Raw genomic sequence first — 26,336 nt, forward strand, 5'->3', positions numbered from 1 at the left:
CAAACCCCACTTGAACCTAGGAAGGCAAACTGCATACCATAATTTTTCCCAGTGCTCTGCTATAGTACTTGATAATCCTCCTGTTTATTTGTGGAATTTGGAAAAACTGTGCAGAGCCAACTAGTGTCTCCTCTGAGATTATCCTCCTGGATTACCCAATGCATTACAGTATTGCATTAGTTAGCTAGTCTACCCCTTCATCAGGAATTGGATCACACTCAACTATTACTCAGGCAATCACTGCAGCTTGCCTAAGAAACATTCCTATACCAGAAATCTGCAGAGCAGATATAGCTTATTTTGCTCACTGAACTAGTATAAACAGTACTTGCAACTATGCTCTTTCCAGTATAAGATGTGTCTGCATTGGGAAGGTTTGACATTATAGCTATACCAGCAAACCTTTTCAAATGGAGATCTGGCAGCAGTAACTAGTTCTTAGAGATGTTTTATCCATATTGATCCCATGACTTGCCCTCCATCCCCACTCCTTCAGAGTCTCTCTCTGCTGGGATTCTGAATTAGTGAGGGAACTGAGAACTGGTTGGGGCTGCTCTGCCCTATATGCTCTTAGATTGACGTGAAGCACAAGGATATGCAGGGCATGGCCCCCCATAGACACTGCTGATCAAAAGAGTCTGACCTTGAACACATGAGACACATGCATACTAGCAGTACCTGGACAAACTTCTCAGAGAACCAGTTTCTGCAAGGTAAATAAGTGTTGTTTTTGTGCTGATTATCAAATATACAAACCTGTGGACCCCGTTACTGCCTCCTTCCTGTCAATCTTCTTTCCCTGTCTTGAAGTACATTTGAGATTAAATCGCCCCTTCAGATCTAAATATCTGAGGCCATGTCTACACTACAGGGACTGTCGTGGCATAGTTATAGAACTGTAGCTATGCTGGCATAATTCGGTAGTGTAGATGCAGCCTACAGTGATTGAAGGGGATTTTCTGTCACTGTAGGAACATCACTTCCCCGAGTGATGGAAACATTTTGCCACCAATCTAGCTGCGTCTATGCTGGGGGTTGTGCTCAGTGGGGTGGATTCTTCACATCCATGAGTGATGTAGTTATGTTGACCTACATTTTAAGTGTAGACCAGGCCTGAGAAAGAAGTGCTTCTCTTTGGGGAAAGGGGAGAAACAGCACCTTCTCTGGCTGCTTCTCTGCTGTCCAAAACTTGTGCTCCTTCCTTGACTCAAAAAGTCCCTATTTTCCCTCATCTCCTCTGCCTGCAAACTGCCTGTGACCAGCTCTGCAACATTGCTGGTATATGCCCTGCCTCACTGAAGTTCTTAGCCATATCTTCATCTCACAGCTTGGCTATTGCAGCTGCCTTCTCTATGGCCTCCTCAAGTCCTTGCTCTCTAGAATGAATGAAATAATGCTATTGTCCATGTTATATGTCTGGTACCAAGACCCAACTGCATCACTTTCCTCCATAGATTATTTATTATTTGTGACTCCTTTCTGCTAGATGCTGTACATATATAGTAAGAAACGGTCCCTGCTCCAAAGAGAATACAATCTAAATTGTAATAGATACCCTAAGTGAAACAAAGAGTGGGGAAAATGAAAAATTATTAATGCCAGTTTCAGAGATGGGGAACTGGTGGATGGGGAGATTGACTTGCCCAAAGTTACAAAGAAAATCAACTTTTCTGATTCCTTTGTCTCAAAATCCAGATGAGGAATTAGCTTTTCTTTGTTTTTTTAAACCCTCCATGGATCTGCATTTGACGGAATAGTTGAATGTTAGGCCAAATTCTGCTCTGATTGACGGTGTGGAGTTATTCTGGATTTACACTGGTGTAGGTAGAGTAGAAAGTGGCCCCCTGATCTTGCCTAGTGCTGTTCCACTCCATGGGTTTCAGAGAGGTTGAGTTGTTGTACAGACAGCTGTATTTCCTTTTCCTTTTCTTGCAGGGAGTGTGTGGAGCAGCACGGTGAATTCTCTCCAGTCTGTATTTACATGCGAGATGAGGTAAGTCAGCAAACTCTTCTCAACTGTCTCCCTTTCTCTGTTTCTGAAAATAAGGAAAACCCAGCTCTGCTTTCCAGTCTGGAAAATGTGCCCTCTCCCAGCTTTCTTGAGGGGAAGTGGAAGAGCTTTGGTCTTTTCAAAGCCTGATGTGTGTGTATGGAAAAAAAGCCCCGTTGGAACATAACCCTGAGCCATTCAGGCCTCTGAGCCCATAAAATGTTCTCAATGATCTGTTTGTGGGTTTTGTTTTTTTTTCAACTTCTCTTAAAGTTCAAGAGTCACAACAGTGGTTTCACTTCAGTAAATATTTTCTTTTCTCCCTGTTTTGATCTCTCCAACATTACTATTTTTGTTTAATATTTTGAGAGAGAGTATTTTGGAGTCTGCCTTCCCCAGCTGTCCCCTTCATCTCCTTCTGAACTCTATGGACAGATCCTTCTTATTCTGGGAGTGGGTCAGGGAGGGGAGGGACATGGATGGAATCTGATTTCAGAGTGTAGAGGTGTTGCCTTTAAACTCACCTCTGGGGTGGAACTGGCCCTGAAAAGAACTCCTTAGCTATGGCCATGTATGTCTAGTTAACTTTGCAGCTAGAACACTTAATACTACAAAGCATTTGAGTAAGTTTGGTAAGAGCTGTGAAGGTGGGTGTTGTGGTGGGAAGCTTTGGCTCCACCTGCAGAAGGGGTGCCTGTGAGCTGGCCACTAGATGGCACAGTGCTGACCTTGCTATGCATTTGTTTCTGGGCAAAGTCTCCTTGGCTGCCTCCTCTGGTACGTACATGCCCTAAGTCTCTGCCTCTGTTCTTGTTGCAGATAGCAGGGAAAGCTGCCCTGGAGAGGACAACACTGAAATCACTTGGTCTGACTGGAGGCAATGCCATCATCAGGTTGGGAGGAGCAAAGTGCACTTCCTGTTTGGGCACTTTCCTCTTCTTCCCTCATAATTTTTCACTCTAGTGGTAAATTTGTTTTGTTTCAAGTACCAAAAAATGCATGAAAAAAAAAGTTCAAAGAGATGAACATCGTGGCACTCAGTAATTATTGTATTTGCCTGTTTATCTGAAACTGCTGCCCAGATGTGCTTCCCACAGCTGCAGATCCTGGCACTGACCAGATGTGCAGATTAAAGGGGCTTTTGCAGATTTGTTTTTTCTCTTGAGTGAAACAAACAATTCAAAGCTAAAGTCCCTCTGACTAAGGAAAGGACAAAACCTGCGACTGCATCTTCCCTACTGTGGGGGAAAAAAGAACTGGGTGGCCTTCTTTATAACAACCAAAGTAACACCGAAGGCCCACATTCAGGCCCTCTGACAGAAGCTGACTGCACAGACGGCCTTTACGTAAGGCAGTACAGGCCAGAACCTGAACTAAACTAGGCTGTGCAATCCCCTGCCAAATACGGTCATGGGCCATGACCAGAGGAGAGAGGGGAAGGAAGCCATGCGAAAGGCCTTAGCAACATGATAACCGCTGGTTGATGGAAAAACATAACTGCTCATTGATGAAACATAGTAACGGCTTATATGAAGAAATTGCTTCTAGTAAAGGCCAGCTCCTCCTATAGTTCCAAGCTACCTGCCACCAGCCAATCATATATCATTTTTGGGCGTCCTGTAATAAACCCCTATGCCCCCCCCCCCCCGGAAAACAATATGCACCTTGACGAGAACAACACCCCAACTGGTGCCAAGTACCACCCATGTCAAAACCACCAAGAAACCCCCCACCCAATAGGCACCCAGTTCTCGTAAAATAATGAGGAAGCTACCGGGAAAAAGGGACAGACCCCTACTCTTATTTTCGCATAAATGACGTATTATTGGTAATATGCTTGCGGTTTGACGGAATAAAGGCAGCCTGCATGCTGTGCTAAGGGTATGTCTACACTACAGGATTAATTCGAATTTATATAATTCGAATTTAGGAAACCGATTTTATAAATTCGAATGTATTCGGCCACACTAGGCACCATTAATTCGGTGGTGTGCGTCCAAGCTACCATAGTAGCATCGATTTCCAGAGCGTTGCATTGTGGGTAGCTTTTACATAGCTATCCCATAGTTCCCGCAGTCTCCACCCCCCTTGGAATTCTGGGTTGAGACCCCAGTGCATGATGGGGCAAAAAACATTGTCGCAGGTAGTTCTGGGTACAGCCTCCCCCTCCCTCCCTGAAAGCAACGGCAGACAACCATTTCGCGCCTTTTTTCCTGAGTGAACTCTGCAGACTCCATTCTGCATCAAGCATGGATCCCGTTGTGCTCCAGAACGCAGTCTTGAACATTATAAACACCTCGCGCTTTCTCGTGGAGTTTATGCTTACACAGGACCAGAAAAAAGAGGCGAGGAGGAGGAGGAGGCGGCGATTGCAGCGCAGCGACCAGCGTGATGAGGACATGGACACGGACACAGAATTCTCTGAGACCGCGGGCCCCGGTGCTTTGGAGATTATGATGTTAATGGGCCAGGTTATAGGCTTTGAACGCCGATTCTGGGCCCGGGAAACAAGCACAGACTGGTGGGACCGCATAGTGTTGCAGGTGTGGGACGATTCCCAGTGGCTGAGAAACTTTCGCATGCGTAAGGGCACTTTCATGGAACTTTGTGACTTGCTTTCCCCTGCCCTGAAGCGCCAGAATACCAAGATGAGAGCAGCCCTCACAGTTGAGAAGCGAGTGGCGATAGCCCTGTGGAAGCTTGCAACGCCAGACAGCTACCGGTCAGTCGGGAATCAATTTGGAGTGGGCAAATCTACTGTGGGGGCTGCTGTGATGCAAGTAGCCAAAGCAATCACGGAGGTGCTGCTACGAAAGGTAGTGACTCTGGGAAATGTGCAGGTCATAGTGGATGGCTTTGCTGCAATGGGATTCCCTAACTGTGGTGGGGCAATAGATGGAACCCATATTCCTATCTTGGCACCGGAGCACCAGGGTACCCAGTACATAAACCGCAAGGGGTACTTCTCAATGGTGCTGCAAGCACTTGTGGATCACAAGGGACGTTTCACCAACATCCATGTGGGCTGGCCGGGAAGGGTTCATGACGCTCGCGTCTTCAGGAACACCAATCTGTTTAAACGGCTGCAGCAAGGGACTTACTTTCCGGACCAGAAAATAACCGTGGGGGATGTTGAAATGCCAATTGTTATTCTTGGGGACCCAGCCTACCCCTTAATGCCATGGCTCATGAAGCCATACACAGGCAGCCTGGACAGGAGTCAGGAGTTGTTCAACTACAGGCTGAGCAAGTGCAGAATGGTGGTAGAATGTGCATTTGGCCGTTTAAAAGGTCGCTGGCGATCCTTATTGACTCGCTCAGACCTCAGCCAAACCAATATCCCCATTGTTATTACTGCTTGCTGTGTGCTTCACAATCTCTGTGAGAGCAAGGGGGAGACCTTTATGGCAGGGTGGGAGGCTGAGGCAAATCGCCTGGCTGCTGATTACTCGCAGCCAGACACCAGGGCGATTAGAAGAGCACACGATGAAGCGCTGCGCATTAGGGAAGCTTTGAAAACCAGTTTCATGACTGGCCAGGCTACAGTGTGAAATTTATGTTTGTTTATCCTTCCTGAAAACCCGCCCCCTTTATTGACTCATTCTCTGTAAGGAACCCACCCTCCCCCTTCCCCCAGCTTGCTTTCAAAGGAAATAAAGTCACCATTGTTTAAAAATCATTTATTCTTTATGAATTGATTATAAAAAGAGGGAGAGAACCTGAGTGGGGTTTGGGAGGAGGATCAGCGGGAAGGAAAAGCCCAGTAAAAAAAGGTTAAAAAAATGGCAGCCTTTTGCTTGGGCTGTCCACTGGGGTGGAATGGGAGGGTGTATGGAGCCTCCCCCCCCGTGTTCTTACACGTCTGGGTGTGGAGGCTATGGAACATGGTGAGGAGGTAGGGGGGTTATACAGGGGCTGTAGCGGCACTCGGTTCTCCAGCAGCCGTTCCTGAAGCTCCACCAGACGCCGGAGCATGTCTGTTTGCTCACGCAGCAGCCCCAGCGTTGCTTCCCGACTCCTCTGATCTTCCTGCCGCCACCTCTCATCTCGAGCGTCCCTCATGTCCTCACGTTGGTCCCTCATGTCCTCACGTTGGTCCCTCATGTCCTCACGTTGGTCCCTCATGTCCTCACGTTGGTCCCTCCTGTCCTCACGGTCACTGGCTTCTTTCCTATACTTGCAAACCGTCTCCTTCCACTCATTCAGATGAGCTCTTTCATTCCTGGTGGATTGCATGATTTCGGAAAACATCTCTTCTCTCGTTTTTTTTTTACGACGCCTTATCTGGGATAGCCTTCGGGAAGGAGGAGGGAGGCTTGAAACATTTGCACCTGCTGGAGGGAGTGAAAAAAGGAGAGAATTTTTTTAAAAGATACATTTTTCAGAACAATGCTTATACTCTTTCACGGTGTATACTATTCACATTACATAGCACATGTGATTTCTGTGCAAGGTCGCATTTTGCCTCTTAATATTGAGTGCCTGTGGCTTTGCTGCTAGAGATCACAGACGCAGGTCGGGGCAACAGAATTCACCTTGCATGCTGCCATGGTAAGCCACTGTCTTTAGGCTTCTGCGCCCTGCTTTCCCACATACCAAGCAAAGCCCGTTGTGCTGCAGTTTTCCTGTTAGCTTGTTTTCTGCTGCTGAAGGTTAACACCCCCCCCCCCATCCAATTCTCTGGGATGAGTGCTTTATCCCTCCCCCCACCGCCTGGCTGGTATCAGGGAAGATCCCTGCAGGAACCAAACTAACACCCCCCCCCCACCCGCCATGAATTCTCTGGGATGAGTGCTTTATCCCTCCCCCCACCGCGTGGCTGGTATCAGGGAACATCCCTGCAGGAACCAAACTAACACCCCCCCCCCACCCGCCATGAATTCTCTGGGATGAGTGCTTTATCCCTCCCCCCACCGCGTGGCTGGTATCAGGGAAGATCCCTGCAGGAACCAAACTAACCCCCCCCCCCCACCCGCCATGAATTCTCTGGGATGAGTGCTTTATCCCTCCCCCCACCGCCTGGCTGGTATCAGGGAAGATCCCTGCAGGAACCAAACTAACCCCCCCCCCCCCACCACCCGCCATGAATTCTCTGGGATGAGTGCTTTATCCCTCCCCCCACCGCGTGGCTGGTATCAGGGAAGATCCCTGCAGGAACCAAACTAACCCCCCCCCCCCCACCCGCCATGAATTCTCTGGGATGAGTGCTTTATCCCTCCCCCCACCGCCTGGCTGGTATCAGGGAAGATCCCTGCTAGCAAAACGCGAAAAGCTCTGGGCCAATCCTCCCCCCCCCCTTGCACTTGGCTAAATGCAGGGAAGGATTTCTTTTCAGCCACAGGCAAACAGCCCAGTAGGAACGGCCACCTCAGTCCCCTTAATTAAATTCCCTTATTTCAACCAGGTTACCCTAAGCGATATCACTCTCCTGAGGATTACACAGCAAGATAAAGAACGGATGTTGCTTGAATGCCAGCAAACACCGGGACCATACGCTGCCAGGCTCTGTCAGGCAATGATACCAGATTACTTGCTACTAGCATGGCGTGGTCAAGTGTCCTACCATGGAGGACGGAATAAGGCTGCACTGCCCAGAAACCTTGTGGCAAGGCTTTTGGAGTACCTCCAGGAGAGCTTCATGGAGATGTCCCTGGAGGATTTCCGCTCCATCCCCAGACATGTTAACAGACTTTTCCAGTAGCTGTACTGGCTGCGAATGCATCCCAAGTGCTCAGGGCAAATTAATCATTAAAAATGCTTGCTTTTAAACCATGTTTTATATTTTAAAAGGTAAACTCACCTGAGGTCCCTTCCATGGGGTCATGGTCTTGGGTGCTGGCTTGGGAGGGTACTTCAGTCAGGGTGAGAAACAGTTCCTGGCTGTTGGGGAGAACGGAGAGCTGGGTGCTCTCTGCCAGCTCGTCCTCCTCCTCCTCCTCTTCCCCTTCCGCGGAATCATCAGGTGTCCCTGATGAGATTATCCCCAGCTCGGAATCCACAGTCAGAGGTGGGGTAGTGGTGGCGGCCCCCCCTAGAAATGCATTTAGCTCAGCGTAGAAGCGGCATGTCCGCGGCTCTGACCCGGAGCGACCGTTTGCCTCCTTTGCTTTTTGATAGGCTTGTCTGAGCTCCTTGACTTTCACGCGGCACTGATCTGTGTCCCTATTGTGGCCTCTCTCCATCATGCCCTTGGAAATTTTTTCATAAGTTTTGGCATTTCGTCTTTTCGAACGCAGTTCAGCTAGCACTGAATCCTCTCCCCATATAGAGATCAAATCCAGTACCTCCTGTACGGTCCATGCTGGTGCTCTTTTTCGATTATCAGCCTGCATGGTTACCTGTGCTGATGAGCTCTCTGTGGTCACCTGTGCTCTCCACGCTGTGCAAACAGGAAATGAAATTCAAATGTTCCCGGGGCTTTTCCTGTCCACCTGGCCAGTGCATGCGAGTTCAGATTGCTGGCCAGAGCGGTCACAATGGTGCACTGTGGGATAGCTCCTGGAGGCCAATAACATCGAATTGCGGCCACACTAACGCTAATTCGAATTGACAAATTCGATTTTGGCGCTACTCCGCTCGTCGGGGTGGAGTACAGAAATCGAATTAAAGGGCCCTTTAATTCGAATTAAATGGCTTCGTTGTGTGGACGGTTCCAGAGTTAATTCGAATTAAAGCCACTAAATCCGAATTAAAGGTGTAGTGTAGACCAGAGTAGTAGTTTTCGGACTGCTACCGCAACGCGTTGGTATGTATTGCAGTAAACTGACCTCAGGCTTGAGTCTGTGAACTAAAATCAATGCTTGGGTGACTTTTTCCACGACACTACTTTGGATTTCAGGCATATTAAACTCACAGGACCTGCCATGCCTCTTGCTGGCTAGAATGTGGGAGGTCTCATTCTGTGTCTACTAGCCAATCCACCTGCTCAATGTACTGGTGGCTGTACAGATGATTGTTGCTGTTTCCTGGGGGGGGGGTTTTGCCCGGGGAGTGGGTCGTTCTCAATTTCTTTAGAATTGACTTCAAAGTAACGAAAACTTATTTTCTGTGGCCATCCTATGGAGGCACCTTGTGGGGGTTTGTGCTTTTGTGACCAGCAGTCTCTCCTGTGTCAAGGGCATTTTGGGGGGAAGAGGGGGGAAGGACAATTCTTTCAGTCAATGATTTTGCTTTTACTTCTTTCTGTGGTGTCTCCTTTGAAGGGTTGTCATGAAGAAATGTGGCTCCTCTGGCCAGGAGGCGGCTGTGGACACAGCGGCCCCATTTAGCAAGCTGCCAGTGAGCCCAGTCTCTACTGAAGGAGCAGTAGATATGCCATTACCTCACACAAGCATGTTCTCAAAGGACTTGGACCCCAGAGATGTGGCCTTCTCTTTAAACAACTGCACAGACAAGCAGGACTTGGTTAAAGTATCCCAGGCCAGCTTGGGGGAGTTGTGGCCTCCCTCAGATCCTGCGCCTGCCCCATTTGTCCCTTTCTTTGGAGATGGACAGCGTCTGGGGGGGACCCCTGTAGCTGCAGACTTTCCAGTGTCAGATATGCTATCTTCAAAGCTGCCAACATCTCTCTCCAGTCCTGGAGGCCCTTCTAAGCCAAAGAAGTCTAAGACAAGCCGAGAACAGCTGAAGGAGCAAGAGCAGGTAAGGGGAGCTTTGCTTTCTTTGGGTGTCTGGGGTAGAAGGGCTTTCCTCTCATCCTCCCTTGCCTGAGATTAGGCTTCTAACAAGAGAAAGAAAACTTGTCAGTTTTTAGTATTTTCTGTCCTGTAATCCTAGGACTTGAGCCACTGGGCTTGTGGCTTCTGACATTAAGGACGTTGTGTTGCTGGGGGGTTGTTGCCTTTTGGACTGCTTGATTGATGTTCCAGAGGTAGATGAGTGGTGGGGATTTAGGAACTTGCACTCTGTCCAATGGACAGAGGAGTTGGACTAGGTTTTGAAACGTGTTGTCTCCTGGACAAATGGAGGCAGCAAGGCTGAGTTAGAAGCATTAAAAAAAGAACTGGTTTCTATAGTGCCAGTCATGCCAAGTACTTGGCAAACACTCTGCAGCGCTAAGTGCGGTAGCCAGATGCCGTGCTTGCCTCCAGGAATGGGGCACTGAGCGCTTTCCCACCACTACTCAGTCTGTAGTTTTGCCAAAGGAAAGATAGGATTTAACTGGCCAGACTTGTACTCCTCCCTCCCCCCCAGATATGCTTGTTACTTGTGGAGGCTCTGTTACCTTCTGCATGATTAGAAATATATCCCTGTGGGTGGTGTCCTGGGAGAATGGATGGCCTTATCAAATCTGTCGCAGCCTGACCCACTGCCTCTCTGTGTGGACACCAGTCTGTGAGTGGACCTAGATCCTGGGCTGCATGTGCTTCTAACCCAGTGGGGTCTGAGTCGAGTCTAGTAGCTGTTGCTAATTCAGAGATTCTAGAGAGGACTCCCCTGGATCAAACCATTTGTCTGAGCCTTCCCTAGGACATGAAATGCTCCAATCCAGCTGCCGTAGTCCTCAAAACCACCTTTCCCTCCAAGCTGTTTAGCTGCTTACATATGCTCCCCCAGATTTCCACTTAGCAGCTGGGACTCTGGCTTCTAGTTTAACACCTTTGGGGGTAACGTGGCAAGAAAGCAAGGAACACAGGCTTAGCAAAGAAATTTCTTAACCACAGTCACTTTACTCTTAAAAAGAACTAGAGAGTTACAGATCTTTGAAAAATAACAAAAGTCTTGAGATGCCTCCTCCCAAGTCTGATCTCACCCCTTCTGTGAGTTCAAGCTTCTCTGTGTTTCAGGCAAGCCAGAGTCCTTTCTGCCTTCTCTTTCCACCCAATCCTGCTTGCATGTCGCAGTGTTTGGCCCCCTGCTTAGAAAAGCATTCCCCCCCCCACCCCAATACAGTCTCTCACCCTTTAGCCATGTGCCCGTATTGACAAACAAACTGCATTATTTACTGGCCATGCGGGTGCCCCTGTGTAGAAAATCCATTGTTTCATGGGCCAGCAGTTGAGAGACCAAAGCTGATGGCTTCTCAGTGATGGTCCTTCAATGAGGTGTCTGACATTTTGGGGTGCAATCTACACAAATGAGGGGGCTGTCACCACTGCTCTTCAAACTTGGGTGCCTTACAATGCTTTGCTGTTGTAGCTTCCAACTTGGGTCACTCACAATCAGCCTGTGTCACACCCAGAGTGTCTTTGTAAAGCCATAGCACTTGTCCAGCAACTCTGAAGCCAGCAGCCACCCTCTGGCTTCCAGCAACCTTGGTTACTACATGCAGGATGACTCCAGCACACTCCTAGTCTCAGATTTCCCCCCAAAATGTGTGTTCTGCACTGGACAGTCCAGATAGATGAGGTCCATTGCACCTCTAAGGGGATCGAGGTATAGCAGCTTGCCACCTTAAATGGAATTACCTACACAGTTCACAGCACTGGATTAGTTTTGATAAAAGAATAAAATAAATTCATTTCACTACAAAGAGAGAGGTTTTAAGTGGGTAGAAGTATGAAGGCATTAAAGTCAGAAATGGTTACAAGAAAAAGAAAGAGAAAATGCTTCCTAATACTAAACTTAACAAACTAAACTTGATTCAAGGTGAAATTCTTACCACAGGTTTTCAGTAGCATTGCTGATCAAGTTTCAGGTCAGGATCTACTCCCAAGGTCCAACGGCTGTTTCTTTTGTCTTCGTAGGTGAAAAGAGAGAGATGGACAGGGAGCGAGAATGTGTTTTTTGCCCCTCACTTTTATAGTTCAGTCACCCTTTGAAATGCATGTTCCTGAGCGTGACCCCTAGATAAAGTTCATTCCAGCTGAGAGCAAGGAAACATGGAGTCGGGTGTAAGAAGGAGGCTTCTTGCTGTTTTTTCCCCCTCACCCGTGTATGCTGAAATTCAGATTTTCTTTCTTTTTTTCTTCACCCCCTTGCTGTCTGAGGACTCTGTTTACCACTTACATGCAGATTGAGGTAAACACACTCCCTTTGTTTAAGACAGGCCTGGTTGACCAGTTATATCTAATTGGGGCTACATGATTTTGAACATGTGCCTTTAACATCACCATGGGGGGATTTCATAACTTGACACACAAGGTTGCTACATACATTTCACCATGATATTATTAACCAGCAAGTTATTAATTTTCAAATGATACTTTACAAGGCATATTTTGTACAAAGATTATTACAACAGTGTGTAGGATGTGAATAAAGGGGCACATTCCATCAGTGTCAAAACCTTTCCTGGGGAGGGAGGCTAGCTGGAATGCAATTCAATAACCTTGCCTTGGGCAAAGTTAAATGTGTTCAGCACATAATACAAAATGGAGGTCCTAATAGAAAATGGAGATTACAAGACAAAATGGAGGTCACAATTTGATAAAGACTTCCCCTGCTGTCACTGGGTCCACTCTCCAGAAGCTAGGGATGATAGACTCTCAGGGGTTACTTCCCAAACCCAGGGACTGGCTTTTTTTAACCCTTCACAGAATCCCCCTCTCTGTTCTTTCCTTTTGAATGCCTCCTGCTATGGAATCCTTGAGGTTTGAGTTTTACCTTTGTCCTCAGACCTGACCCAGTTAAGAAATTAAACAAATAAAATCTTAGAAGTAGCAAGAAAAATGTCTGGTGAGGTTCAGAGCGAGAGCCCGGCCTCATGAGAGCTTAACAGGGTGAAGCGTGTGTGCATGATCTCCTCCTTGGCAGGTTTCTCTGTGGCTGCTCCCTATTGTTGAGAGGGGTTCACTGCCTAGAAACAGAAGCCAGACCCTGGAAGGATTCCTGAGCCGCAAATAGTGTAGCAGACAGGTGCTTTTCCAGTTAAATTATGACTATTCATGTATGCTCCAGACTGGCTAGTCCCTTCTAATTCTTGGAATTGAACCCCTCAGAGAGAGGGGTTTGAGCCTGAAGAGCTGGACAATGTGCCTGCTGCCTGCCCAGGCTGAGCTTGTCTCCCTCTGGCTGTTCCTGCTATATGGGAGTCAGGAGTGGGGAGCGGACTCTCCCATTCCTCCGTAAGGATATGGCTGAAGAATCAGAAGGGCTGGTGTCATCCTTCACCAGCTCTGTTCTCTTTCTCCACCTCCATGTGCTGGTGTAGGGCCAAACCTAGCTCCCCTGTCATGTCTTGCCTGTAGCTGTATGGGACACTGTTCTGCAGCCTGGTGTTCAGACAGGCATGGAGAGCTGAGTGGGACTCTGACCACACACAGCGGAGGACTCTAGTTTATGCTCCAGCCTCCCCAAGTCTTCTCTCCACCAGAATTGTAGTGCTGTTCTACCGAGTTAGAGTTGCTTCTAGAGCCAGCCTCCCACTCCCAGTTTGAGAGAGCTGCCTCGGGAGCAGGTTCTGCTGAAGGTTTCTGCCCTCATGTTCAACAGAATGTGACTTTGACTGATGCTTTCATGCCCTTTGATCTTGGGTGCCTTTGCTGCTGATTGATTAAGCTGAGCTTCCGCCTTCACTCCTGCCCTTTTCTGCCCTCCTCACTCCCAGCAGCAACACAGAGTGTAGGGCTGGCCACATGGCATCTGCTTTTTGTCCCTTTTCAGACCTGAGGGAAAAACCCAAAACAAAACAATTTTTTTTTTAAAACATCAAAGGTCCATTTTAGTAAAAGAATCTTCCCGTTAATGCTGTTCCTGTGTGTGGCGTTTGGATTGAAAGGAAGAGACTGGATAAAATCTATGCGGGTGTCTCTCCATTTCTGGGCTAAGGATGGTTTACAGACCAGCCGCATGCTAGCTTTGATGTCAAAACATTAATTATTAGAAGGTAGCTTTACTCCAAATTCCCCTGGAGATCAGAGCTCACTGCAGTGGGGAGGGGAGCTGGGTCTGCCTACCACTTTGCTTTGAAGTCAGAAGGAGCTTTTAAAGCCTCCCTTCACTGCTCCCTTTTTCAGAGCCAAAGTGATGACCTCAAACCGATAGGCATTATTGCTGACATTGGGTGTCTCGTGTGGGTTGGAGTCGAATAGACATACTGAGGCCTGATGATGGCTCCATCATACTGATCAGATGTGCCTGAAAACTCAACTTTGGGCAGGAAATATTGGAGACCATGACCAAGAACTGGTGTTGCAGGGTTTATCATCTCCCTGATTTACAATGCTTTTGCTCTAAGCTTCCCGGAAGGGGCTGCTGCCTGAGAAAGGTACAATGTGCCCTTCCCATTAATTATCTCAGTAGAGATCGGAACTTCCTAGTGTCAGCTAACGAGGGTTTCCCTCTGCCATGACTTTCTGTTCAGAGAAATCTGGACTAAACTGAGAGGTGGAGGTGGGGTGAGGGCAGCAGGATTGGGGACAGTTGATGGGATTAGGATGTAGCCGACAGTCTCCTCTGTATGAGCAGCCTTAGCTTGTTGCTCCCTGAGCCCCCTCGTTGCCTGTGAGAACACATAGCTGCCCCTGGCTCTGAGAAGCTAAGGGGCATGAGTCTGTGGGGAGACGTCATCCATAGCAGGTGCTCTTAGATCACAGGCTTTTGGACCTCCTACAGAGGGACGTGTGTATGCCATTTACTGTGTCCCCTTGTTGGGTGACGCTGCTCACAGGAATGGGGGTTGGAAGGTAGCTTTCAGACTCTGCTTATACTTAAGATTATTAGTTGCCAATTGAGATAATTTCTGACCTAAACTTGAGATGGAAGCAACTGGACTCAGAAAGGCCCGTGGAATATAGGGAATGAATATCAATGGGACAAGAAGGAGCAAATGGCAGCTGCTGCCCTTTGGGTAAAGCATAGACTGGGTGAAGTGACAGAAACAGATTGGCCCCTCCAGCCCATAGATACTGTTTGTGTGGATGGGTAGCGATGGAGGTGGGAGGGGGGTACAGATGATACCACTGAGAGTAAGCTACCTAGATGAAGAAGTATTATTCAGTAGCAGTCTCTCTTCAGGCTGTATCATCTATTGCAAAATGGTCACCTCGATGGTAGGCCCATGTGTGCAAGATGTGCTGCTCTCTTCATGTTTCTGTCATCGGAACTGGTGCAACTCTAGGGACTGGATGGCAGGAGCTTTGCAAGGACACAGGCTCCTAACCTGTGTGCTGCTGCCCTACAGATCTATCCATGGCAATTCTCTCTGAAGCTGAGAGCTGTCAGTGTCCTATTGGGGTCTGGCTTAAAGGTCGAGTGGGTGGGAATTCTTGTTCTGTTTGCATTGGGTTTTTTTGCAGACCCCTTGGACAGGTTTGGAATTTCTTATCTCTAGTGTAAGTTGAATATTCTATAGAGAGAAATGTTACGCTATTTCAGTCACTAACTCAGAGGCTTGTTTCTATACTTGTGTGTTCAGAATTTGTTTCAGATATTCAGCATTCCGTGCTGTCGAAAATAATTATAAAGTTCTAGGATGGGAATATTTCATACCACAGCAGGTGCACCGCTTTGCAGCTGGACTAGTATGTGGCAGGTATTGAGGCAGTGTTGGAGCACATGGGCATGGAGAGAAGAGAATTTATCTTTTGGATAATCAGGTTTTGTTGCACAACTTATCTGTAATTCTGACTAGCTGACAGAGAATGACATTGGGGAAGAAGGACCTTGGCCTCCTGCTGTTTGAATGGAGGTGTCTGGAAACCAGTGCCTGTGTGACTCTTATGGCAGACTGTAGCCCAAAGGAGTTAAACACAAAGTAGGAAAAGCAATTGAACAGGGAAGACCAGAATGTAGCTGCCCTCCTCTGAAGTGGAGTATCCCTATAGGTGCATGTTACACCTATGCTTTGATATGCATTGGCTGAAGGCTTTAATCTACAAAGCCCTAAATGGTTTGGGCCCGGCCTGTCTCTCTTCTTGTGGGATTCTGCCACCGTCATGATTAGTCAAGGTGCTTGAGTTAGTAGCCTCAATTATATTTGGTGAGGTGTTCTCAGTGAGGTCCCTTGGCTCTGGAATTCTCTCCTGGGGATTCCAGAGACCCTTCAGGGCATGTTGCATGGTCCATATGTTTTCCCCAGGCTTTTCCTGAGGTGGTGGGTACAGAGCTATTTGACAAGGCTGTAGATGTGCTTAGAGTTGATCATTGCAGCAAGATCAAATCGAACTACCTCTGGGAGGATGGCAAAGTGTCCTGTTCCTGTGAAGCCCAGAATGACGCAAGAGAGGTAGCCTCCTCCGCCTGGCTTGAAGGAGACCCAGGGCAGGTCTACAATACTGCTTTAGTTATTTAATTTTTGTCATTCTGGGTTGTGACAAAGACACCACCCCACTGCCAAGTGCGCAAGTTAGATCGACCTAAGCAGTGTCTGTACTGGTGCTATGTCGACAGGAGATGCTCTCTTGCTGTCATAGGCTACATCTACACTACGGGGGGGGGGGGGTCGATTTAAGATACGCAAATTCAGCTACGCAAATAGCGTAGCTGAATTCGACGTATCAGATCCGACTTACCCTGTTGTGAGGACGGCGGCAAAATCGACTGCCGCGGCTCCCAGTCGACGGCGCTTACTCCCACCTCCGCTGGTGGAGTAAGCGCGTCGATTCGGGGATCGATTGTCGCGTCCTGACGAGACGCGATAAGTTGATCCCCAAGAGATCGATTTCTACCTGCCGATTCAGGCGGGTAGTGTAGACCTAGCCATAGCTTTTGCCTCTCACGGAGGTGGAGTAATTATGCTGATGGGAGAGTGCTCTCCCATTGGCATAGAGCGTCTTCACCAGATGCACTACAGCGGCACAGCTGCATCAGTGCAGCTGTTACCTAACTCTGTAAACAGCTAGTGCTGGAAGATTGATATGCAGGAGTCTCTTTCCAAGAGGGCATCTATCTTGGCAGCTCAGGAACCCTTCCTGTGCTCGCAGTCCAGGGAATGCTGCAGCTCTGGGCACTCCTCTTCCCCAGCCCAGGGAAAGCTGCAATCAGGCTCCTTCACCCTTTAGTTAGAGCTGACTCCACTTGACTTTCTAAAAGTAGCCGAGGGTCCCACCCACGCAACCTCGCTCTTTTAATTTCTCAAATTACCCTTTGGCGCCCACAAACATAGCAAACCTTGCCTTGTAATTTGCGTTGTCTCTGAGATGCTTTGTGTTCCCAGGGGGCCCCGTACATGGGGGAAGGGAGAATGGATGGGACAGGAGGCCATGGGCGGGGTGTGCTGGAGGTTGGTTGGGGGGTGTGTGTGTGTGAGAGAGAGAGAGAGAGAGAGGAGGGCCAAGAGGTTTGCATAAATAGGAATATCCTAAATCATGGAGTCTTGGGCCATGTCAGGCAGGCAACTGGCTGTCAGGGGCTCCTGATTACAGAACTGCATATTATCCATAAAAGCTCGTTTCTCCCACTGGCTCGGCTCTGGGGATTGCAGCACTTTTTCCTCTTCTGTCTCATACAAATTCTCATCTACCTGAGAATGTCTGGGTTCTAAAAGGTTAGAATTGTTCCAAAACTGACTAATCTGATTGGCTGGTGATGATTCAGACATCCAGGTGCTTGTAGCAGGACTTCTGCCAGGTAGCTAGCATGCATTGCCCCAGGGAGGGGAGAGAAGGCAGCTATGCTCTACCACTGGGAAGATTTGGGTGTGTGGACAGAGACTGGGAGGGGAGCAGCTCTCTGGTGCTTATAGCAGGGGAATGGTTATCTGGAGCTGCAGTACAATATAAGGTCTGTGTGTTATGTAGGTGACGAGATCCCTGTGGGCAGGTCTTTCCTAGAAGAGAGATGCAGCCTGTGAATGGACCTTACTTTGCAAATGCTGAGGTCTGATTCTTTGTGCTATGCTTTGGCTTTAGCTGGGGCGTAGCACTCAAGTCTAACCTGGCTCCCTCTTTGCTCTGCAGCTTTTGGAGCGAGAGCCAGTCGTGTGCCATCCAGACCTGGAAGAGCCACTGTCTGCTGGCCCACAGGATCTTCCTGATGAGTTCTTCGAAGTCACGGTGGACGATGTGCGGAAACGCTTGGCCCAGCTGCAGAGTGAGAGGCAAGCTTTCTTTTCATTAGCAATTGAAGTTCCTCCATCTCCTCTCGCCACTCTGAATGTATTGCATTGGTGCTCTATAGATTGTGCTGGCTTCTAGGGAAAAGGTGCTGGTCTGATCGATGGCTTGGGCTCTGTGTACAAAATACTCTCCTATCCTTGGTGATTTGCAAGATCTCAGACTTTAATCCTGTTGTTAATCACTGGGCCTAAGCAGGGAGTTTGGCACCTGTCCAGGACAGAACGTGCTAGGTTCCAGACCTGGGGCATTCTTGATTTTCAGATCAAGAGCTGAGCTACTGAACAACACAATAGAATTGGTCAACAGACTAGAACAGAAAACACTCCAATAATGAGGGGTGGGATTGGAGTTCCGGGACTAGACTGGAATTTAGGAGATTTTGACGCTGTTCCTGGTTTAGTCACAGATCTGCTCTGTGACCTTGGGCCAGATTCTTTGCTTTTCCCAACTAGGGAGACTCCCTTATCCTAGAGCTGGTTGTGTGCTGGCCTTGGTTTATTTCAGAGTGGCCTAGTGGCCTCTCCATGGTATTCTACCTGGTAATGGCCCCTTCTCAGCCCCCAACATACTCCTAATGTCAGTGGCTACATGGTACATTGTGTGATTGTAGGAGGGATCACCAGCATGGGAGATTTGGTTGCCTTCCGGCCCCTTGGCAGTGCCAGAGCAGTATATAAGGGATGGATTGCATCTCTGGATCTGGTCCAGGGTCTCTCTCTGCCTCAGTCTGCCATCTCTTAAAGGAGGATAATTTTTCCCTACCTCACAAGGGTGTTGAGGATTAATTCTTCAATGCATGTGATGTGTTTAGATACTGTGGTGATGAGCATCATGGAAAAACCTCAAGTAAATAAACTGACTGGAAGGCGCACGGTGCCCACATTGGGACAGGATTTAAAATTATTGCATGTCTTGTCATACCTATTAAGTACATTTCGGCCAGTTACCCCAAAGCTACTTGATTCCCCTTCCCCACCACAAATAATTGCTGCTTTTAAAGATGGATGTGCATTCATATGCCAGGGGCCTAAAACAATGAGGGCTGAAACAACATTTCACACTGCCCCGGTGCATATGCTCTGATCTGACATTACATCAATTGCTGGTAACTAAACAAGCATGACAGTTCCAACTTGTCCGTACATTTGTTTGTCACATGTTGACACAGGCCCTGATCCAGCTCCCATTAAAGTCAGTGAAATGACTCCCATAGACTTTAATGGGAGTTGGATTCAGACTGCAGCCAATAAGCAGATCTCTCTAATTTTGATGTCAGAATTGCCTTCTGTTACCAGCTGGAATTAATCAACTTTGAGACATGACAGAAGGTGAAAATCAAACTATAAACCCCAAACTAGGATGTGATGACCCATAGCTCCACACCTGGAGGATACCCAAAGGGAAGGAAGGAATACTGAATTTATTACAGATATAAGGGATTACAGCTCTTGAACAGATTCTCTTAAAAGTTGGGGACCTATATAGGAAAATTTCTGAACTCTTAATCCTATTTTGTAACAAGTATTCAGTTAAGATAAACCCTTTGCCCTCCTGGTAAATTAATGCTGTGAATTCAGTGTTTAGTGAGTCATAATCTTCCTTTAAATATGGAGCAGCCCATGTAACATCTTAGTTAGGGTTGACCAGAGCTTTCTGCTTAGAACTGCTTTTTCAAAGAGCTCTAAAATCCACATGGATATTCAGATTGGTAGAGCCCTGCGTGGATACAAATTTATATCCACGGATGCGGATATCCACAGATATAAATTGGTATCTGCGGAACCTCAGGGCTTTCCCAGGAACTGCAGTGGCGAAAGGAGCAGAACGTGGGGTCACCACTCCCAGGATCCAGCTCCCTGTGCCGGCAGCTCCTCTGCCATGGCTGTAGCGCCCTCAGCCCTTCCGTGCAGCTTTCTGCGTCTCCTGTCTGGGGGCGGGCGTGCCGCTTGAACACAAGAGTGCGACCAGGGACAGCTGCTGGTGAGCCTGGTGCCTGCCCCGGTGGATAGGGCTGAGGATGGTACAGCCGGAGGAGCAGCCGATGCGGGATGCTGGGAGTGGCAGCCCTGTGTTCTGCTCCTTTTGCCGCTGCAGTTCCCGGGAGAGCCCTGTGGTTCCATGGGTACCAATTTACATCTGCGGATATCCGCATCTGCGGGTATACATTTGTATCTGTGCAGGGCTCTACGGATTGGCCTGAAAATTGGCATGCCACTTGGGGTATGTCTATTCAGCCCATGGAATTGAGCTTCCCAGCCTGGGTCAACAGACTTGCGCTAGAGGGCCGGTTTGGGCTCCGCAAGGAAGAGCTCAGTGAATGCGAAATGTGAGCAACCCATCCACCAACCCAGCTGGTGGTTTAGACTGTTGCTGATCTGCAGTCCTAATGACTCTGAGTTCCAATTCCCTGCTTGCCTGACTTCTGTATTTAGTTTGTACACCTGGGCTTTTATGGATCCAGCCTAAAACTATGGCTAGTTATCCACATAAATATTGTATCACTTAATGCCCTGGAGTTCATGTAATATCAGATATGCTTCTGCTGGGCCCTGGTAGGGCTTCCTTTACTGCCTAGTGGTACCTCTGGTTGATACCTGAAAAGTGCCCCTGAAAACTCTCCACAGCACTTTGTTCTGCCCCCATTTGCCCTTGAATCATACCTCCTCACTTCCCCCACTTTCTCAAAACCAAGAAAAATTCACATGCAAAAAATGTTGTTTATGAGGAGTTAAGAGGGCAGGAGCTCAGCTCTTCGTGGTTTTTCAGAATGGGAGAGTTTAATTCCCAGAACTCAAATGTTGGGAAATTAGGAAATGCAATTACCCCTTCCTAACCAAATGTGCCATTTTCTCTGTGCCCTGCATTCCTATTCATACAGTTGAACAGACCCTCACTGTGCTCTGTGCAGCACCATTGGTCTGGGAAGTACTTGCTGTTGGTTGGCAGAGGTAAACTATACTGATCTCCTTGAGGGGACTCATTGAGCAGAGTTCAGGTGGTATAGTTGTTGTATGGGAAGTATTGCCTTAACTCTGCATTTCCTGGTTTGACATTTGGGCTTAAATTGCAGCAAGGGAGGTTTAGGTTGGACATTAGGAAAAATTTCCTAACTGTCGGGGTGGTTAAGCACTGGAATAAATTGCCTAGGAAGGTTGTGGAATCTCCATCATTGGGGATTTTTAAGAGCAGGTTGGACAAACACCTGTCAGGGATGGTCTAGATTAGTCCTGCCATGAGTGCAGGGGACCGGACTAGATGACCTCTCGAGATCCCTTCCGTTCTATGATTCTATGATTGTTCTGTGATTTACATTCTGGGAGCTAAACTCCTGCTTGGGCAGGATGAGCACAGGGCAATTTTGAGTGCCTCCAGTCTTAACTTCATGTTAATTCGGTTTTTGTGTGTGATAGTGTGATCCTGCTGCTCTTCTTCCTGCTGCCATAGACTGAAGATGGTAGCATGCTGGACCTAACTTCTGTGGCGAGATTCTGAGATTCACTGGCAGGCTGGGAATTATGCAGCAGCTTCTTTTCCATTTAATCAGTACAGAATTGATTTGATACGAAATTCAACTGATTTTATGCCGCCCCCACATCTCCAGTTTTCAATATGTTGTATATTTTTGTATTGTTATGGAATTAACTGCATCATCAATATGGGGGAGACCTGGGAAGGGGTCATTTGGACTTTTGCATCTGGGGATGTGTGGGAGGCAATTTGGGATTGTGGTATAAGCACGTTAGCAGAATGATTCTGCTACAGTCGTCCACTGTGAAACGGTTCATAGTCCTGAGTGAAATGGTCACTTTGAGGTTTCAGAGTTATTACCCCATGATTGAGGTGAAGAGGGATGTTTACACTTGTCTGAGTTATTGATTCAGGCTGTCTGCAAAGTCAGGCATCGTATCAGCTGGGTCATGTTCTCAAGGTTTTCTTCACAACCATAAGGGCTAGAAGGGTGTTTTTTTAAATGAAGCTGAGGCTCGGGAGCCCTGTTCTGCTTAAAGGGGAAATGGCACAAATATGCAAAAGGTTCTGGGATCTCGTATATCTGGAGGCAAAAAGGAGTTCCAAGATGATGATAATATGGGCAGATTCAGGAGTTGGTTCAGAACTAGGGTGACCAGATGTCCTGTTTTTAAAGGGACAGTCCCGTTTTGGGGACTTTTTCTTATATAGGTGCCTATTTCCCCCCACTCCCATCCTGTTTTTTCACAGTTGCTACCTGATCACCCTATTCAGAATAGTGTTGCCAAGTGGTGGTGGTCACACACAGAGTGGAGCGGAGCCTTATGGGGAAGGAGAAAATGTGGAGGGACGTGGGTTTGGGTTTTTAGGGTGGCTCTGATGGTGCAGTTCTGGGTTTACTGGTGGTGGAGAGGAAGGTGTGCTGAAGGGACTGGGCTCTGAGGACAGCTGGCACGGAGGTTGGAGTGGGGGATACATCGAGTAGCAGTTGGCTGTTTTGGCCTTACATTTACGTTAACAAGATGAATCTTAGTGGTAGAACTAACAGATTGTCTCCTTCTCACCCTTTTTAGGAAACGTCTGGAAGAAGCTCCCTTCATGACAAAATCTTTGAGAGAAGCTCAGATGAAGGAGAAGTTAGAGCGCTACCCAAAGGTAGCCTTTATTCCTTCTCCTCTTTCTGGCTGAGTGTAAATTTAGTGGTCAAATAGCTTCAGGGCCTAAACTGTGACCACCAGGATCCTAAGCGCTTGCAGCTGCTTTTAGGGGAAGGTTTCTAAGGTCTTGTACGCTGCACAGTTTTGTCGGCAAAACAGTGGAGGTGTACACACTACAATGCTTCTCCCGCTGACAAAACTCTCCTGTTTTTCCGACCAAATAAAACCACCTTGACAAGAGGGCAGAGATTTTTGCGGCAAAGATAGATCAACAAAGTGTCAGTGTAGACACTGTGTTCATTATGTCGCTGTAACTGGCCTCCAGGAGGTATCCCACCATGACCACTCTGCTTACCGTTTTGAACTCTGCTGCCCTGCATCCAGCCACCCAGACAGGCAGCCCTCCCCTTTCAAAGCCCCAGGTAGTTTTGACACTTCTCAGCGTGGAGAGCTCATATAGCTACTGCCCAGCTGAGCATGCGGCTCCTGGCAGCAAATGCACTCCTGCCTGGACAACTGGGGAGGAGGGTGGATCTCCTGGGTCTGTGGGCAGAGGAGGCTGTGGGAGAACTCAGAGGGAATCACCAAATCAAAACTTTAACATGGAATCCTGCTCTCCCCGGCATGCATCAGCAGGCAGGGCAGGCGGGCTGCTGCTGGGGGGCGGGACGAGACTTGTGGTGTGCCGACCCAGCGAGTGAGACGGGGGATGATGTCGGGGTGTCCCCCTCCACTCCCCAGTGTACCAGTCTCTGCTGAGCTGGGGTGAGGGGACTGGGACACCAGCTGTCTCTGCCCACCAGCTTCTGCCTCAGGATTGGTTGCTTCCAGCTGCTGTCTGAACTTAGAGACAGCGTGCCGACACACTCTTCCCCCAACTCTGTCTGTGTCTCTCTCTCACTCTCACACCTACCTATTTACCTCTGTGGGCTTCTTGTGTTAGTGTGCAGCAATGTCAGTTTGTTCATATTACCAGGTGCTACTTTAAAACGTGATTTACAATTTGTTACTTTTCGGGCACACACAGCAATCAAAACAAGGTTCCTAGCACGGCGCAAACAAACAATGCCAAGCTCAGCACACTACAGCAACACACATTACTGTGGCTCAGTGTTAAAATGCTCCTTCAAGGCATCCCCCACCCACATAGCCCATTGGGCTCCTCTTTTAGCCTCATGTTCATAATGCACAGCACAATACTGAACAAGTGCAGGATCCATGCTTTCTGACAGATGGCTGGGGTGCAAGTTACCAGGGCAGTTGAAAGAGGCTGGCAATCTAATAGGATGCCCATGAACAATGGCATTGAGAAACTTTCATTATGTGATGCTGTACCTGACCCCATAAGACATTGCAAACCCTTCCCAAAGTACCCTGCGGCCAGTTGCACAGTGGGATAGTTACCCACAGTGCACTGCTCTCTGTGTCAATGCAAGAGCTGCTATTGTAGGTGTGCTCCACTGACACAAGAAGCATAGTGTGGACATGCAACAGCGGTTTAATTACAGTAGTGGCTGTATATCGGCATAACATGCGTCAACAGTAATGTAGACCAGGCCTAAGTGTCTGACATGGCTTACATCTGCAGTGATGTGCATGTGAAATTATCTGTCCATAATGGCTCCATTCAGTGGCAGAGAGAATTAATTTTATTCAATACAAAATTACACAAGACAGTTAAATCCAAAGCTGACTGCAAAGTTACCAAGGGATCTCACAAAACAGGGTGACTGGGCAACAAAATGGCAGATGAAATTCAATGTTGATAAATGGGAAGTAATGCATGTTGGAAAACATAATCCCAACTATACATATAAAATGATGGGGTCTGAATTAGCTGTCTCCACTCAAGAAAGATCTTGGAGTCACTGTAGATAGTTCTCTGAAAACATCTGATCAATGTGCAGTGGCAGTCAAAAAAGCTAACAGAATGTTGGGAACCATAAGGAATGGGATAGATGATAATAAGACAGAAAATGTCATAATGCCACTATTAAATTCATGGTACACCCACACCATGAATATTGCATGCAGTTCTGGTCGCTCCATCTCAAAAAAGATATGTTAGAATTTGAAAGGGTACAGAGAAGGACAACAAAAATGATTATGGGTATGAAACAGCTACCATATGAGGAAAGAGTAAAAAGACTGGGACTGTTCAGCTTGGAAAAGAGACGACTAAGGGAGGATATGATAGAGCTCTATTCATGACTGGTGTGGAGAAAGTGAATAAGGAGGTATTGTTTATCCCTTCCTATAACACAAGAATCAGGGGTCACCCAATGAAATTAATAGGCAGCAGGTTTAAAACGAACAAAGGAAGTACTTCTTCACGCAACACGCAGTCAACCCGTGGCACTTGTTGCCAGAGCATGTTGTGAAGGCCAAAACTATAAATGCATTTAAAAAAAAAAAAAAAAAAAAGCTAGGTGAGTTCATGGAGGACAGGTCCATCAATGGCTATTTGTGAAGATGGTCAGGGATGCAACCTCATGCTTTGTGTGTACCTAGACCTTTGACTGCCAGATGCTGGGACTGGACGACGGGCTGGATCACTTGATAATTGCCCTGATCTGTTCTTCCCCTCTGGGGCACCTGTCATTGGCCACTCTCGGAAGACAGGATATTGGGCTAGATGGACCATTGGTGTGACCCAGAATAGCCGTTTTTATGGTCTTTCTTTATTTTAAAATGGCTTGGAAGCATCAAGTGGTGCATATAGCAGTCTGTGTGACCATGTGAGCTTCCCTCTGTTCCCCTCATCCTCTCCCTGCACTTCTTTCTGCTGACTGTTACACTCCTATAGCATCTTGTTCCAAATTAAATGGCAAGGTCTTTGGGGAGGGGCTGTCACTTCTTGAGTGTATGTGCGGTCCGCATCCCATTTGGGGTCTCAAGGTGCCACCACAATACAAATAATAGTTGATGTTCTTGCATGCCACCTCTCAGGAAGAGAGTCAATCCTGTATGAGCCTCTTGTGAGGCAGAGGTAACCTGGTCTCTACCTGAGCCCTGACTTTAGTGAATGGGGCTCTTACTCTTTGAGAGTGAATGTTTCAGCTGATGCAGCTTTGTTTCTGACTAGGTCGTGCTTCGAGTCCAGTTCCCAGACCGTCATGTTCTGCAAGGGTTCTTCCGCCCCAATGAAACTGGTAAGAGCATCCCTGCTTCTGTCTCACTGGTGACGCCTAGCCTGCAGTGCTACTTACAATTGTGAACTAGTGTTACAGGAGGGGGGCACCAGGCATCTCTGCACTGCTGGGGGGAGCGATACAGCTCTGAAGAAGCTGCAGTAATTAGTTGCACTGTCACATCTCCACCCACCTGAGTGGGCATCCTTTCAAAGGTGGGTGCATAAATGGTTGGAAAACTGTTCCCAGAGAATAGTTATCGGTGGTTCGCAGTCAAAGCTGGAAAGGCATATCAAGTGGGGTCCTGCAGCGATCAGTTCTGGGTCCGGTTCTGTTCAATACCTTCATCAATGATTTAGATAATGGCATAGAGGGTATTGTCTGCAAACTTTATAAGTGTACTAAGTTGGGAGGGGCTGCAAGTGCTTTGGAGGATAGGATTAAAATTCAAAATGATCTGGACAAACTGGAGAAATGGTCTGAAGAAAATAGGATGAAATTCAATAAGAAAAAATGCAAAGTACTCCACTTAGGAAGGAACAATCAGTTGCACACATACAAAATGGGAAATGACTGCCTAGGAAGGAGTACTGAGGAACGGGATCTGGGGGTCATAGTGGATCACAAGCTAAATGAGTCAGCAGTGTAACAC

General features: G+C 47.7%; 1 protein-coding gene across 1 annotated transcript in view; it reads left to right on the plus strand.

Moving 5' to 3' along the window:
- Positions 1-26,336, plus strand: part of ASPSCR1 (ASPSCR1 tether for SLC2A4, UBX domain containing) — an 86,213-nt gene that overhangs the window by 23,592 nt on the left and 36,285 nt on the right. The window contains exons 5-10 of the mRNA XM_065416272.1: positions 1,936-1,993; positions 2,810-2,883; positions 9,193-9,631; positions 17,770-17,909; positions 22,470-22,551; positions 25,639-25,705. Of these exons, the coding sequence (XP_065272344.1) occupies positions 1,936-1,993; positions 2,810-2,883; positions 9,193-9,631; positions 17,770-17,909; positions 22,470-22,551; positions 25,639-25,705 (860 nt within the window). The remainder of the gene's footprint in view (positions 1-1,935; positions 1,994-2,809; positions 2,884-9,192; positions 9,632-17,769; positions 17,910-22,469; positions 22,552-25,638; positions 25,706-26,336) is intronic.

The sequence above is a fragment of the Emys orbicularis genome, chromosome 13, assembly GCF_028017835.1.
Source record: "Emys orbicularis isolate rEmyOrb1 chromosome 13, rEmyOrb1.hap1, whole genome shotgun sequence".
NCBI lineage: Eukaryota > Metazoa > Chordata > Testudines > Emydidae > Emys > Emys orbicularis.